Source organism: Martes martes (assembly GCF_963455335.1).
Source record: "Martes martes genome assembly, chromosome: X".
NCBI lineage: Eukaryota > Metazoa > Chordata > Mammalia > Carnivora > Mustelidae > Martes > Martes martes.
Genome location: NC_137897.1, coordinates 50,934,441 through 50,951,217, shown reverse-complemented (window position 1 = coordinate 50,951,217; position 16,777 = coordinate 50,934,441). Strand labels below are relative to the sequence as shown.

At 43.0% G+C, this 16,777-nt stretch overlaps 1 protein-coding gene across 1 annotated transcript in view; it reads right to left on the bottom strand.

Annotated features, from left to right (window-relative positions):
• Positions 1–746: 746 nt before the first annotated feature.
• MSN (moesin) overlaps positions 747–16,777 on the bottom strand; it is a 75,606-nt gene continuing 59,575 nt past the window's right edge. The window contains exons 3-13 of the mRNA XM_080794804.1: positions 15,709–15,804; positions 13,967–14,241; positions 12,419–12,502; positions 11,601–11,747; positions 10,158–10,254; positions 8,279–8,442; positions 5,588–5,718; positions 5,168–5,328; positions 3,784–3,876; positions 3,221–3,445; positions 747–2,655 (exon numbers count right to left, since the gene is read on the bottom strand). Of these exons, the coding sequence (XP_080650930.1) occupies positions 2,491–2,655; positions 3,221–3,445; positions 3,784–3,876; positions 5,168–5,328; positions 5,588–5,718; positions 8,279–8,442; positions 10,158–10,254; positions 11,601–11,747; positions 12,419–12,502; positions 13,967–14,241; positions 15,709–15,804 (1,638 nt within the window). The 3' untranslated portion in view covers positions 747–2,490. The remainder of the gene's footprint in view (positions 2,656–3,220; positions 3,446–3,783; positions 3,877–5,167; positions 5,329–5,587; positions 5,719–8,278; positions 8,443–10,157; positions 10,255–11,600; positions 11,748–12,418; positions 12,503–13,966; positions 14,242–15,708; positions 15,805–16,777) is intronic.

The window sequence follows — 16,777 nt, the reverse complement described above, 5'->3', positions numbered from 1 at the left end:
TGCTCTGGCTCAAAGGTTTGTTGTGAAGGATTTAAAGCTCACAGAATACATAGTTTACTTTTCCTTGCAAGTGTTGGTTCACAAAGATGGGGACTGGTGAGTGAGATAATGTGTCGGGTTCAAGAGAGCCGAGAAATCTTATCTGGGTATCAGTTTCCTCATTTGTTAAACTGACATAACCCCATTTAGGCTACAAAATAGACATGTTTTGTAAGCTGTAAAGTACTTCCCAACAGCTTTTGTACATACTCCATTTCACTTCACACTCCACTCCCCACTGCCTTTTACAACAGGGCTCAAGGTAATTTTTCTGACCTTCACTGGTACTGCAAAAATTTAGTAGTGGGAAGTAGGCAAGCCTGGAAGATTTCCTTACAAGAAGGCAGGGCAGGGCCTAACTATCCCAGGAGGAATCTAGAGATACAAACCATTTCTCACAAGCAACTCCAAAGTCCCAAGTGCAAGTGAGCCCCAGAGCATTACATGGTCAATACAGGGCACACCTACACTGGAAAAATTAGCCTGGAGCTGTGGAAAGGGCATAGGTGATTAAGGGAGTCCTGTGCCCTTTGGCAGTTACTCTTCTTTTTCAATTCCCTTGGCCCCTCTATAAAATGAGGATGGTCATATCTGCTCTACATAGGACTGAAATGAGGATGAAATGAGCCCAAAGATTGGAAGGTGGTCTACAGAATGGAAATTATAGTGTAGTATTTTATAGCCACCTACTCACACCACAACAAAAATCAAGTCACAGAGAAGTCATCCTAAATTTTATTGGCACTGAAATAGAACACGGGTTGAGCATAAATCCTTCCAAAAACAATTTTTAAAAACTCCCAAAAAACACACACAAAAAAACTGAATACAAAATCTAACCTTTCTCCCCAGCCTCCCTGTGGGTGCATTATTGCCCTTAAGGCAGCTAGAGTACCCCACAATTCCAGGTTTGAATTTAGCCAGTATAGGGCCTATCACCAAAAGAGTGTCAATATAATTCACAGCAATGCACATAAGACTCCCCAAAGTCAGGCAGGATGGAGTCAGGGAGGGACTGAAGCCAAAGGCTCTGGGCTAGGGGCACTGCATGGAGAAACAGTATGACCCTTTGGGGACTGAACTCTGGGGAGAAGGGAAAATAAAAACAACAATAAAACCAAATACCAAGTACTTTAAAAATGAACTGTATGACCTATAGTGATAGATGACATCACTAATACTGAAAGCTTCTTACAATAATATTTTTGGCAAAATATTCTTTTATAATATAGTATATGCTTCCTAGTATATGCTTCCCCCCATATGTGGAAATGAGGCCAAAATGATCCTGCCTCAAAACTAATATCTTCTAAGGGTGCACTAGCAAGAAACACAAATCAATATTGAATTAGATGCCACTAGAATATATAATACTGGTAGGAAAAAAAAAAAAAGCACACATGAAACAGAGAAGAGGAGGAGTTTGCTCCTGTGTTGAGAAAAAGGGGTTAGAGTGTATAGAAGGGATGAGACTAGAGCCCCCAACAGCTCTCTGAAGCCCAGTGTGAACATTTACCCCCACTGGCAAGAGTCCTGGATGGGATGGCTAGGTTTTTGGGTAAACATCCCTACTATTCTAGCTGGAGGGAATTTGGGGATTGCATGGGGAGGGGCAGATCCCAAGAAGGGAGAAACCCAGAATAATAGTAAGGGATACCTCTTCCCATAGAGCTCACTTGAAACAAGCCTAGGCTCCCATAAGGCACTGGGGAGGACTTTCTAAACAGCCTTGCCTGAATAGAATGGGCAATAGCCTTCTAAGATGTTGGTGAAGTCTCTTGAAGATACTGTCTCCTCCCATCTCACTGTGGGGAAAATCTGAATTCCTGAACTCAGGGACAAGACTTATAAGGATTTTGTAACAGGTCCAATCTGGGAGGTATAGAGAAGAATAACTGACATCTTTTTCACTTCCAATCATTATGAATCCTAAATAACTCTAGAAGAAATGGGCATTGGAAGGTCTAATCCTAGGTCAGCTGATATCCTAGAGCATACACCCAGGGCCCTACCTCCTTCTGTAAACCGTGTGATGCTCTAATTCTGCAAATCACAGGACCCTGAAAAGGAAGGAAGTTGTGGGGCAGGGATGGGGGTTAGTTTTCAACTTATATCATGCTTAAGTCCAACAGAACAGTATTGTGTGGGGGTATTTCCCCAATCAAGTGGGAAGTGCCTCTGAGCTACAAAAGTGGTCTCTTCTAGCAATCTAGATTAAAATGGATTTGAGGGAAAAGAGGGTCCAATTGGCACTATAGTGGGCCATTTATTTGCCCAATGAGGTGAGTGAGGGCTGAGGGGCTAGGTTTGGTCCCATAGGGGCACTGAAGACTTGGCATGACTCCAGGGCTGCTCTAGTTAGTCGCTTCAGCACAATGTGAGTTAGGCAAGAGTACAGGAGTGTGGGGGCGAGGAAGAAGGGAGGAAGGGTCCTTAGAGGCTTGGTGACCATTACATGGACTCAAATTCATCAATACGCTGCTTCGTATTGCCCTGCCGGATCTGACGCAGGGTTTTATATTTGTCTCGGCCAAGTCGCATGTTCTCAGCATGGATCATGTCATTGGCAGTCTTCTTGGACTCATCACGGGCATTGGCCAGTTCTGAAGTGAGGGCCTGTGAGGGTGTAAGGGGATGAGGGGTTAATGGCTTGCTCTCACTTTACCTCCCCTTATTTAAGCAGATTCATCAGATTCATTCTCTCTCTCTCTCTCTCCCCCTCTCTCTCCACACACACACACATACACACACCTACCTTCACTCCTCTCTTTCTACATACAAACACGTACACATATTTTTGAGGGCCATTTTCAGCCCTGTTGGGAATGCAGTGGGGCAAGAATAAAACAAACAATCAAAAAAAAAAAAAAAAAGAAAACCCACAAACTTTGTGGACCAATGGCAGATATTCTCTGAGAATAGAAAAATGTACCAAAGATTCAGGTAGAAATTGGGTCAGGGTATTTTCTGAATACAAGAGAAAAATGGATTATAGGGCAAAAAACAAAAGGAGGAGGTGGCCCAAGGTCTGACTGATAAGTGATGGGTGCTTATCCTTAAAGCTCTCATTAGAGAAAGGCTCAGACTCCCATAACCCACTGAAAGAGGCTCCTCTACCTAACCCAGTAATGATATAAGGAATGCACATGGTATCTTTGACCCTCTGGCCCTGTTGGGATACCTTCAGGTGCTTCTGAACACGCTCATTCTTCTCTGCCTCAGTGGTACGTTCCTCCTCACTGCGATCCTTGGCCATGGCATCAGCCCGCAGGTCAGCACTGGCCTCTGCCCCATTCTCATCCTGCTCATCCTGCTCATTCTCAGCCGGCTCAGCTACGTGAGGTGTACTCATGGCAGTCTTCAGCTCAGCACGAGTCTTCTCCAAGTCTTCTTGTACCATCTGAGCCTGTCCGGTAATAGAGGGCAGGAAGAACCAGCAGTCAGATCAGGCTAACTTGTGGCATCCTACAAGTGCATAGAATGGCCCAGCAGGAGGCAGGCACCAGGTAAGCCAAGTCACTTTGTCTGCCTTTAGTTTCTGCATCTGTGCAACAGAACAATTTACCGACTTCCCTGGTGTATTGGAGAATTCTGGGAAGTATTTGAGAAAGCCTCGAGCTCCTTCTCCCATGATGCCTGCTGTCAAGGAAGGATGGAAAGAATAAGGAGCCCAAATCTGAGGAATCTAAGGAACTGAAACCTACCCTTTATCATAAGGCTTTTACTCTGGGCACTGTGTCTCACCTTCTGCTGCCATTCCACAGCCTCACTTTCCTTCTTCTGTCGAGCCATCTCCAGCTGAGAGATTCGAGCTGTCAATTCTGCCATTTCCAAGGCCTATGGATAAATTGGAAGCTTGTGAGAGCTGAGCCTTCTGGTCCTCAGGACCTAGGTATCTTCAACCCCAGTTCCACTGGGGAACCAACAGGAAACCTACTGTTCCATTTGCTTGCTGTTCTGGAAGCTCTTTTTACCACACCTCCTCCAGGACGCCTGGAAGACCACTCCTATTCTCAGATTTACTATTCTTTTTAACTCCAAATCATTTTGTTAGAAGTCAGAGATCCACACCTAGACTACAGACCTCCTGAACACAGACATGTAATTTCTCTCTTCCTCATCTCTCTCTCTCTCCCTCTCCCCCACTTTCCTCTCTCCCTCCCCCTTTTTCTCTCATGCATACACTATTGCCCACTGCTATTTAGGGCCTTCATAAAGCTTTGGAAATCAATGTGTCACTGTCTGAAGTGCCAGACTCCTTCCTGCTTTCCTGGAATGCTCAGGACTCCAATAAGATTCCTCCCAGGACAAGTATAGGAAAGATGTTATAGTGTCACAAGGCAATCTGAACAAGGGGGAAAAAAAAAAAACCTTATGCACACCCTCTCATCTTGGACACATCTATCTTCTAGAGGAAACTTCTCCCTGGTAAATAGGTCTTAGTTCCTGCATTCACACTCCAAACAGTAGAGGGAAGGAACATATATCAAGGAATTTGGGACATGGGTTCTTAACTTTTGAGTCACGGAAGTAATAAAGATGAAAGTAAGGATGCCCACTCTATTCCCCTAAAAAGTGCCTAGACACACAGTTTTACATGCAATTTTAGTGAACAAACCCTTCAAAGAGAGGCAATAATGGTTTCTCAGCCTTACTCGGCCACACTGTGTGATCTTTGACAAGTCTCTTAAACCTCCCTGTGTCCTAATTTCCTTATCTGGGCATAGTATCCCATGTGGGTTAATCCCATAGGATTATTGGGAGAGGAAATAAGAAAGTAAGGGAAGAGGAAAAGTTGCTAGCATAGCTTGTAACACGCAGTGGGTAGTCAATTAAGTGTAAATTCTTTTGCTTCTTTCCTCCCTCCCTTTCCTTTGTCAGGTCATCAGCTCAGATCCCCAAGGGCTAAGAAAGTAGAATAAAAGTAAGGGTTAGGGAAGACTGCAAAGCTTTCTGGGCCACATCAGTGACTCTGCAGCTTGCTTCTGAATAAACTATCTGCTGGGGACCTGTTGACTGGCACCCTGCTGGAAGGAGCCAGCCCTGCAGGCAAGGGTAACTGTGAATAGGTAGGCAGACAGGGAAGAAAATTCAGTTACCACAATCCTAGCTCATTTTGTAGCTTTACCAGCTGTTCCTGAGTCTTCTTCTGATCCCGGGAGGCCTGCAACAGGGCTTCCTTGGCCTCTTCAGCTTCTTGACGCTCTTTGGCCAGTTTTTCAGCCTCACTCTGGGCACGCTTCCGCTCCTGTTCAAGCTCCAGGGCCCTGCGGGTCTGTTCTTCTAGTTCTGGAAAGAGAAGAGGGGGGAAAGATAGTGAAATATGTAGACATGGAAGGAACACCTAGCTCCCTACCTGGAAATGCTTCACCCCAGGGCACAGCTGGCAGAAAGCTCTGGGAACTCTTCCTCTTGCCCCATCTTTCATCTATCTGTAGCCACATATGGATTATATAGCCTAAGTCTGCAGCTCAGGCAGAACAGCCTCTAGCTCAGAGTTAGGCTCTAGGAAAACCCAGTCTCCAAGGTGACTGACTCTAAGCCTCACCATGCTGAGCCTTCTTAGTCTGTTCCTCAATTTGCTTCAGCCTCTCCATCAGTTCCTCCTTTTCCCGTTCAATCTTCTCCTTCTCCTTTTCTGCCATCTCACGCTTCTTCTTCTCATTTTCCAGCAAAGCACTAAGGAAAGAGAAAGGATGGAATAGGTCACATGGAAAGGCCCCAAGGCTCTCTGGCCCTGGACCCTCAGCCCTTACCTATCCAACACACTTAGAGCTTGTGAGTTAGGACCACACTCCCTTATCTCCACATCCTGTCCTTACATCATAGCCCCACATGGGTCAGTACACCCAGGACCCTGTCACTTGTTCCAGAGTCAGGATCTAACCTAGACTCCCAGCTCTACTACACACCAGTGGGTAACCAGTGGGTGAACTTAGCTATGTCATTTCTTTGCTCTTGTTCTCAGCACTCCTATCTGTAAAATGGCCTAATAAGTCCTGCCCATCTACCTCATAGTTATAGGGTCAAGTTTTGACTCTGCATTGGGATACTGTGCTTCAAGTCCACTGAGCTCTATGGCCCTCTAAATCCCAGCTCTAGGCTCTTTTCCCCCAGAATTTGTTGCAAATCTAAAACAAGTATTCACTTTTTTTTGCCCCAATGCATCTTCTAGGAGGTTGCCTTTTCACCCTGGGCTAGGCGTTTTTTCTTTCTCTGGGCCCTCAGAATACTTGACCTATATTCTCCCCATCCCTCCTCTTTATTATTTTTCTCCACAGCACTTTCTCACCAACTCACATACTATATAATTTCCTTGTTTGTTCTGTCTCTTTCCAAGAGAATGTCAGATTCCTGGTAGCAGGGATTTTTGTCTATTTTATTTTTCACTGCTCATTAAATATTTATTGAATGAAAAAATGACAGGGTATTTGTACCTTGAACAGTTATGTATATATTGTTTTTCCTCTTTCTCCTACCAGACTATAAGATCCTTGAGGGCAGGTTCCTGCCAGATCCAGCTCTGTACACTTCCCCAATCTCAGTAAATTTTTTCTGAATAAATAAGAAGTTTGGTGTCTAACCTCTCAAATATGGACTCCTTTTCTAGACTACTACATTTAGAAGCCTCCTGAGGTTCCAAATTCTTTATGACAAAGTATCGACTACAACACTCTTCTCAAACCTTAACATGCACAGGAATCACCTGGGATCTTATTTTTTAAATAATTTATTGAGGTGAAATTTACATTATAGTAACCACTATAAAGCAAACAATTTGGTGGCATTTAGTACATTCATAATGCACATTCACTGCCTCTATCTAGTTCCAAAACATTTTCATCACTCCAAAGCAAAGCCATATACCCATTAAATGAGTTTCTTCTTACCTCTCTCCGCCATAACCCCTAATAACCACCAACCTGCGTTCTACCTCTAAACATTTATCTATTTTGGATATTTCATATAAATGGATTCATATGGTATATGAAATTTTGTGTCTGCTTTCTTTAACTTAGCATTCTGTTATAGAGGTTCATTCACATTGTAATATGTATCAGTACTTTATTCCTTTTTATGGCTGAATACTATTCCATTGTATGGCTATACAATGTGTTTATCTATTCATCTGCTGGCCATTCAGTCTATTTCTACCTTCTGTCTATTGTAAATAGCACTACTATGAACACTTGTGTACATGTACTGTTTTTTCAAAGATTTTTATTTATTTATTTGACAGATAGAGAACACAAGTAGGCAGAGAGGCAGGCAGAGAGAGAGGGGGAAGCAGGCTCCCTGCTGAGCAGAGAGCCTAACGCCAGGCTCAATCCCATGACCCTGAGATCATGACCTGAGCCAGGCAGAGGCCTAACCCACTGAGCTACCCAGGTGCCCCACATGTACTGTTTTCAATTATTTTGAATATATACCTAGGAGTGGAATTGTGGGATCATACGGTAATTCTATGTTTAACTTTCTGAGAAACCACCAAACTATTTTCCATAGTAGCTGAAACATTTCCACCAGCAATGTACATGAGTTCCAATTTCTCCACAGCCCTTATTTTCTGTATTCGTTTATCATATCCATATTAGTGAGTTACCAAGTGGTACCTCACTGTCGTTTTGATTTGCATTTCCCTGATGATTAGGGATGTTTTCACATGTTTGCTGGCCATTTGCATACCTTCTTTGGAGAACTGATCTCCTAGTATCTTAATTAAGATGCAGATTCTGAGTCAGAAGGTCTGGAGTAGGGTGTCAGATTCTGCCTTTCTAATAAGTTCTCAAGTTGATGTCACTGTTGCTGAGCCTTGCTACACTTTCAGTAACAAGGGAGTTACATAAGGAAAATTCTGGTGGCTCTCCCCAATTCTACTCAGAAATCCCTACAGAGTCCATGTTTAAATGTGCATGGAGCTTTCTGCTAATGCCCCTACACTGGTCAGACAGCCTGGAGCAACCAAGAATCTGCCTAGAAAAGCAATGGCATGAGGATCAGAGACAATATGGAACTATGAAATACCCTCCCCCCATAAGCCTCTGAAATCCTAGGCTTCTGATGTCAGCTTCCTGGGGAAGGGGATACCTGAGACTTAAGAGTAGAGGTGATAACCCTGTACAGCTCTTTCTCCCCCCATCCCAGGATGGTTCCATGTCTTTCCTTTATCAATCTTGACACTTTGGGGAAGCTTCTTTGCCCTAGCCTCCACCCTCCACTCCAGTGCCACAGAACCTACCGTTCCATCTGTTTCTGGTGCTTCTCCTCCCGGGCCTGTGCCTTCATCTGCTGTACCTCAATGGTGTCAGGCTTGCGGCGGCGCATGTATAGCTCATGGTTCCCCATGCACAGGGCCAAGATACGCTTGTTAATCCTCAGCCGGGGTGCATAGAAGACAAAGTCCTGATAGGAAACCAACAATCAAAATGAGTTTGGAAGGGCAGATGAAAGTGGGCTTCTGCCTTTTGAAAGCACTGAAAGGGTTATTTATTCCAATTTTCTCATGTTACAGATAAGAAGGTTAATTATCAGAGTGGTGAAGTGACTTGTCCATGGTAACACAGCAGACTAGTGGCAAACCCAGGACTAGAACCCAGACCTCTGGACTCTGAAACCAGTGTTCTTTCTACCAAACCACAATTTCTTTCAACCTTTGCTTATGAAAACATCACATCCTAAAATATCCTCAGTCTAATTGAAAGATAGGAACGGAACCTCTCTGCTAATTAGGGATCTTGCTAAATCTCAGGGGTCTCTTAGAGGCCCAATAATCCCTGTATAATACGCTGGTATATACAGTATGGTGGTGGGGGGAACTGGACTGTTTCTGTATCCTCCTAAAAGCATATCCTAGACACAGGCCCTTAAATCATTTTTGGGATAATGCAAATTGTAAATACATACATAAATACATAAATCTGAACACTGATTGCTCTGGCTGTCATTTAAAAAAATAAGCTTCTGATCTCAGCTGTCTTTGTTAATTAACTTTTTCCAATGGAAGTTGAACACAGCAGCAATTTAAAAAAAAGAAGAAAAGAAAAAAAACACACACACAAGAATCTAGTTTGCTTATTTGTTACTATAAATACCATTGGACCAAGGTTACCAATTAATGGGCTAACTACCAGTTCCTCTGCCATGGAACCCAAATTACTACTGTTTCATATGGCTTAGTGTGCAGTGGAAGGAGCACAGGCTTTAGAGGTCAAATAATGTATATATAAATTCCAGATTTATATTTTTTAGCTGTGTGATCTTGAGCAAATCACTCCAATTCTTTGAACCTTAATTTCCACAATTATAAAGCAGGTATGCTACTACTTACCTGACAAGGTTGTTGAGCATTAAACAAGATAAAGTATATAAAGTACCTAGCAGCAGAAGTTCAGAGAAGTTACAGCTGGAGAAGAATTGTTGAGGCCTCACGAGAAGGGTCTGTCTCAGCATGGCCTTTGACCCTTGTTGGACATGAGGTACACCAAAAGACAAGACCTTCTTCTGTTTTCTATCTTACTCTCAATCACCAGCTTTCCAGTCTTATCAACCACAGGCAACTAAATAAGTGAAAACTGTGGTGAGCATGTTAGAGGAATGCCTGGACCCAAAGCCCTTTCTTGTTCTTGGGTTGCTCTGGAGATAAGTCTTGAGAGGACAGCAGTAAAGTTATACCAAAGAGCAAGTTTTGAAGATCATCTTTGGATCTGGACTTCTGGTTCTGTCTTTTCTACACAATTAAAAATAAATCAAGTATATCAACAGTTTCCTTTTCTGGAGCCTACAGGCTTTAAAAAATAAGATGTGCTCTCTGTTTCCACCCCACGGCATCAGGGCAGCAGAAGACAGTGGCAGAGAGGAAGTACTTAGACTGCCTGTGGCTCTCCCTCATCTATGTTTCTCCTAACAGTTGCCAGGGTGGCACCAGCTACAGGATGTCTCCTGGTCATGTCTTGTCATCAATAATTCCAATCTCCTTTTGTGCCTCCTATTCCTAGCCCCCGCACACACACAAAAAAAAATCAAGAAAAATGAGAGAAACATAACAATGACATGTTTGCTCCTAGCATTGTCCAGGTCTTGGCAAGTACCTGTCTTGTCCAGTAGGAAGAATCACTTACCGGGGCTTTTTTGTCAATGGGCTTGATGACAAATTTCTTGTCATTGAAAGAAATATTTCTGATTTCACTCCAGGGAAAGCCTATCTTGGGAGTCAGTCTGTAGAGAACAAGAACATTAGGACCACGGAAAGACAAGAAGGACATAGAGGGTTGATGGTTTGCCCTCTGCACCCCCAACTTCTTCCTTAAGGAGGTAGATTCATTACCAGCTCAGCCAGTGTTATCACAAGCTACCAGGTCAGTTGCCAGCTTTGAGGGTGCAAAAAGGACCTTCTGATACCACAACCAACTTATTATTTCTTGTCCCAAACTCTGAGGTTTGTTTTACTGTATTTTTAATTAAATTTTACTTTTTCAGTGTTCCAAAATTCATTGTTTATGCACTACACCCAGTGCTCCATGCAATACGTGCCCTCCTTAATACCCACCACTAGGCTCACCCACCCCTTCACCCCCTCCCTTCCAAAACCCTCAGTTTGCTTCTCAGAGTCCTCAGTTTTACCGTATTTTTTGTTGAGGCAGGAACATTGTGAAAATCTCTCACAAGAATCTCCAGCCCTGTTTTACTGGGACTCTTCCACCCAAGGTTGTAACAGTTGGGGAGAATGTAAACAATGAGCTCCAAGATTCAGAAGTTACATGGAACAATCATTTATTACATCCATCCTCACCAAGAGCAGACCAAGGGAAAAAATAAGCAAATGAGAAAAGTCTATAGAAAGAGGGAATGTAGGCCAAAAAGCATTTAATCATCATATGGGAGTGGGATTAATTACAAATACTGACAAGGTTGGTGCTAGGGTAATGCTGTCCAATGGAAAAATAATGAGATTTTAAATTTTCTAGTAGCCACATGGTGGAGGGGAGTTGAGGGAAGGGATAGGGTAGCTAGGTAATGGACATCGGGGAGGGTATGTGCTATGGTGAGCACTGTGAATTGTGTAAGGCTGATGATTCACAGACCTGTACCCTTGAAACAAATAATACATTATACATTAATAAATTTAAAAAAAGAAAAGAAGTAAAAAAGAAACAAGTGGGAGTAACTATAATAGTTCATTTAACCCAACATATCTAAAAGACTATCATTTGAACATACAAATTAATATCTCAGAAAGTATTTAATGAGACATTCATCATTCTATTCTTCACACTAAGTCTTCAAAGTCTTGTGTATAGTTTACACTTACAGTGTATCTCAATTTAAGAGTAGCTGTATTTCAAGAGCTTAATAGCCACATGTAGCCAGTGACTACCATAGTGGATGGTGCAAGTCTGGTCAATCCAAGATTTTGAGGCCTGGGTGGTTATGCAATCATTTCGGCTGATCTAAACGAGGTAGAAAACGGTGGGACCCAGTTGGGACCCAGGAGGTACAGTCCTACTTCATGATGAGTAGGTGTCAGAGTGGCCCAAATAAACTAAGAGAAATCTAAGCTATACCTGTCATTCTGCTCATAGATGTTGAGACCTAGGGCATCCACTCCCAGCCACAATTCTGAGCCTTTCTTGTTCTTGATGCTGAAGTAGTTCACACCATACATCTCCAGGTCCTGAGCAATCTTCAGATATTCTAGAACAGCATCCTCCCTAAATAAAAGATTTGGGGGGATTATAGAGGGGAGCCTGTGAATCAGACCCAGGGAGATAGCCTATCTGCTCTGCACTTCTGACAAGAATCTTGCCATTAGGGGAAGGAAAGGGGATAGAAGGTGAGCAGATGATGGAAAATAGAGCACAACATGACATTTGTCAAACAAAACCTGCTGACAGGAGCCTAGGATCTGAGGTTCCCAAGGGTAACAAGGGTGGGCTGATCCTTGCTGGCCTCTGGCATGTTAGCTGCATTGAAGCATCTCACGTTCTTAGTAGAACCCAGATGATGTGATGATGGCAAAATAATAAGATTCATTCCTCAACTAGACAACACCAAAAATATGCCATGTTTAGAGATCTCCTTGCCCATTTCTTTTTTGTGGAGGGGTCCCTGGTACTCTAGAAGCTCCCTAGGGATCCTGAGGTCCCTTCGGTTTCTTTACGGACAAAACTGTTTGGGCTATCAGTTGCCATCATTAAAAAAAATACAGTTTTATAATGATCCTTATCTGCCTTCTATCTCTAATTTCCCCTCTAAATTGCATTTCTGTCCCTTTCTCCCCAACATCCTCCAGTGCCCCTAGTCCTTTGTCTCTTTCGACCAAAACCTACTCTCATTCTCCCTACAAAAGCAGTAATACACATAGTTGCTAGGGTGATATTACCTGAGCATGCCCCGGTGCTCCTCATGCCACACCTGAATCCGCTCCTCCCACTGGTCCTTGTTGAGTTTATGCTGCTCTAGGACCCTAGAAAGACAACAGATAGTAAATTCAAGCACAAAACCCAAATGCAGGAGTAAAGCAAGTAAAGGGAAGGCCACTTAACTTTCAGAGGGATTGATGCAAAAAAGATGTGGAGTCAGCCCACTAAGATCATACTGGAAGTAGACTGAAATTTTAGCAAGAGGTATTAATCAGACATAGAGAACTGCCTGAGAGGTAGGAGAAATACAAGAATGGGTGGAAAAGAAAGACAATGGAAACACCTTTCTTTGTAGTTTTAACCAGAAAATCCAATAATATGCTGTGATTTCCAAGTAAGGTAGGAATGTATCAAGACTCTGTGCTGACTTGAGGGGTTAAGAATAGAGATGGGCCTCATGGAGGAGGCATGGCACTCTCTCCTAGATCCTTATGGGACAAATAGTTTTTGTTTATGAGAAAATTGCTCAGGGATGAGATTACAGCATGTAGCTCCAGAACAGAGAACTGAGCCCAAATGGCTTTAGAAGAAAGAGGCTTAACTTCCCAGATCTACTAGATCATAAACAAGACTTGTTTTAAATATGTCATCTCAGACATCAAAGCAGTGACTCAGGTAGAGTTTCAGAGAACAATCATTATCCCTAATACCTTCAGGTAAGTTGTGCATATGCCACAGCTCCAATGGGACTGAGGCTCCCAGAATGAAGAACTTTTTCTTCCATCCACAAGCTTAGGAAAATGGCCACTGGAAGCAGTAGGGAAAAACCCAGGGTTAAAAATTCAAAAGACCGGGGTCCCAGGTCTGGCTCTGCCTCAAATGAGCTGTAGGAGGTCTGGCAAGTCACAGTGAGCACTCTGCTCTATTTCCTTAGCCAGGAAATAAAGATAATGCCTGCCTTATTCATTTTGTGTGTTGTTGTGATGCTAAAACAAAAATAATGTGTGTTTGAGAGCATTCAGCTTTGAAGTTTATAAAAGCAGAAAGCTCTGTGCACTGGTTATTGATATTAAAATACAGTTGGAGCTCCCCCACATCCCTGGCTTGGGTATTTCTCTCTCCCTCCTATGAACCTCTGATACAAGAGGTCTAAATCAGTGAAAAGGATTGAAAAAAAATGGAACTGGGGTAGGAGGAGTCAATCTGTCTTTGGTAATCTATATAAGCACCTGTTTCCAGAACAATACAATTCTGGAATCAGGCAAAAGAAGAGAGGGAAAAAAAGCTTTTTGTTTTGACAGTCAGAGAAATAAAAGGATATGGTGCCATATGCAAACATGTGTCTCTTATACTAACTGCCCCCAAATTTTGAGGTTAGGCTTAAGAAAACTCCTCTTTTAAGGCTCCCCCAACGCCATAAATTAGCAAAATAAAAACCAGTATGCATAACATGATCTTCAGAGAGACCCTAGTAGAATGGAACAGATCTGGCAGTCCCTGTATAACAGGGCCTGGTCAGCCACGGACCTTCTCCATGTAAGGACAGATGACCAAGGGCACCACCTCACCTCTGCGGCAGCAACTTGTCCCCAGCTAAGTAGCCAGACTTGTGGACATCCTTATTGAAGTCACCATACTTAGACTGGACAGCATAGGAGGCCAGTAGCACAGCAGTCTCTGGTGGGCAGTAAATATCATCATTGAGAATGCCCTCCTTCACTTGCAGGAAGAACAGGCGCTGTGTGATGTCCTGGATCAATTCCTCAGATACATCCTCAGGATAGAACTTGGCCCGGAACTTGAAGAGCAGGGGGCTTTCCTTCCGCACATCCTGGGCAGTCACCTGGGAGCAGCAAGGGGTTACAGCTCTTTAAAAAAATAGTCTTTGCCTGTAGGGTGGGGAGAGACACTGAAAGCTCATCAATTTGGGTAGTCCTGAAGAGCCAGGTGGCAACTGTTCTGGTTAACTCAGAAAAGAGACATTTTTTTCCACTGGGGACCCAACTCCATGCCCATAATTGCTTATTTTTGGTGATTCCTTCCTGAAATGACCTTATACCCACTGATGGTCATAAGCCTTAAAGCCACCAATATCTGGCAATATACCAACTGCCCCTAAATTTTGAGGGTAGGCTTAAGAAAGCTCCTCTTTTAAGCACAGCCCCCATACCATAAATTAGCAAAGTAAAAACTAGTATGTATCATTGAGGCTTAGAAATTGGCTAGACAAGAGAACAAACTAGACTGTCTTTTAAAGCCTGAAATTTGCTCTTAACAGCAACACATTTGTCCAGCAAAAGTCTCCACTCCTTGGGGAAACAAGATTCTGCCAGCTGAAGGTGAGGCACTTATCCCCTAGACACAATCAGAAACAGAAGACACAAGACACTGGAAACCTCCAACAACAAAGTTAGGAAGTTTGAGGATATTGAGATGGAGGACTGACATGTTCCTGCAGAGACACTGCTTGGAGGTGAAGAACCTTAATGGACTTATACTCAAATCATCTCATCTGGAGTTCAACTGAGATAGAAAATCAAGAAAGAATGGGTTATAAATAGGTGATGGGTATTAAGGAAGGCTCTTGTGATGAGCACCAGGTGTTGTATGTAAGCAATGAATCACAAAATATTACACCTGAAAATAACATTGCACTGTATGCTAACTAGCTGGAATTTAAATAAGTACCTGAAGAAACTTTATTAACACATGTATCTTTTTTTTTCTTCAGTCTATTATTCTCCTTTTAACAAACCTCCTGAAGCCCTTGAGTTTGGAAAGAAAAAATAGGATGCCAATCCACTCTTGAAAATCCATTAATGACTATGGTGTAAGACAAGTCAAAATTTAAAACAGAGCTCCCAGGAAAAAGGGAAGGGTCTCTTCCTACTTGGACACTGGCCATTCTCACTGTTAGAAGTCAAAGTGGAGGGGCGCCTGGGTGGCTCAGTGGGTTAAAGCCTCTGCCTTCGGCTTAGGTCATGATCCCAGCATCCTGGGATCAGCCCCGCATCGGGCTCTCTGCTCAGCAGGGAGCCTGCTTCCTCCTCTCTCTCTGCCTGCCTCTCTGCCTACTTGTGATCTCTGTCTGTCAAATAAATAAATAAAATCTTAAAAAAAAAAAAAAGAAGTCAAAGTGGAGACAGAGCAGGAGTTCTACCTTGGCTGAGTCCTCTGTCTTTATTCTGATCAATAGACCACCCAGTGAAAAGCACAGCCCTGGATTTGCCAGCTACCACATGTTACCCACTTGAATATAAGATATGATGGAGGAATGAATTCCAAACCCAACAACTGGGTAAGAAGTTACCTTCTTATTGAGTTTCAGCCAAGTGGAGAAATTTTTAGTGTCCTGGTATTGCAGACCAAAAAACCAAACTTCCCTCAGGCCAATAGTTTTCACCACCTAGAAAAGAAAATAAAAACATTGCTTGAATGTACAGAGGACACAAAACTGAAACTAACATGGTCCCTGACTTCAAAAGACATAAGGTGTCCAGGGTCTGGCAAGGAAATACATTTGGGCAGTAGTCAAGAAATGATGTCAGCATCTCTCTACACAAAGTACTTTTGTTGAGGTAGAGAACAGGTCTATTACTTAGGAGCATTACCACATACCAATAACTATATTCATTATCCCCTTTGATTTTCACAATAGCTCTGTGATACATTTACAATTAGGCCCATTTTATAGATAGTGAAACTAAGGTTCCAAGAAGTGAAGGTTCAGTTAGTGAGTAGCAGAGTCAGGTCTGTTTGACTCCAAACCCATTCAAATCCAGTGTTTACTGCCACTTCTTCCCTCTATTATGTCATGTGCCTTTCTACTCTCAGGATGAATTAAAGGCTGGAAGTAGAGAATGTTGGCTTAATTCCTTTATCTTCTTCTCTTGGATTACTCTTTTATCTTTAGCAACTAGAAATATGTCCACACTGTTCTGAGTCCCATTTACAATGCCCTAAGAAAGAATGTTCAGAGAGACATAGCAGGTATTGTGGTATCCATTAATCCAAAGATGTGCTGTGTCTGGGTACTGAGATGCTTCTTCCCAGCCCTGACTGGAGGCTAGTCATGATTACCCTTACCAATAGCACAGGTTGAGAATGGGAAAGAGGGTAGAAACAGGGTGAATACCTCAGTATAGTAGCAAAGTGGCCCCTGGTGTTCTGGGCCTCTTGGCTAAGCAGTGGGTAGTAGGAAAGGGAGGCCAGCCAGGAGATGGAGATTGTTTTCCAGTCCCTGACATTAGCAATGTTAATGGTTCTGGCTGACAGCTGAACCCCAGCATGCCCACCACTGGAGATGGGAGGCAATAAAGCTGACTCATATCTTAACGAGGTTGTGCTGATGGTTTTCTTTCTTTTTTTTTTTATTTTCT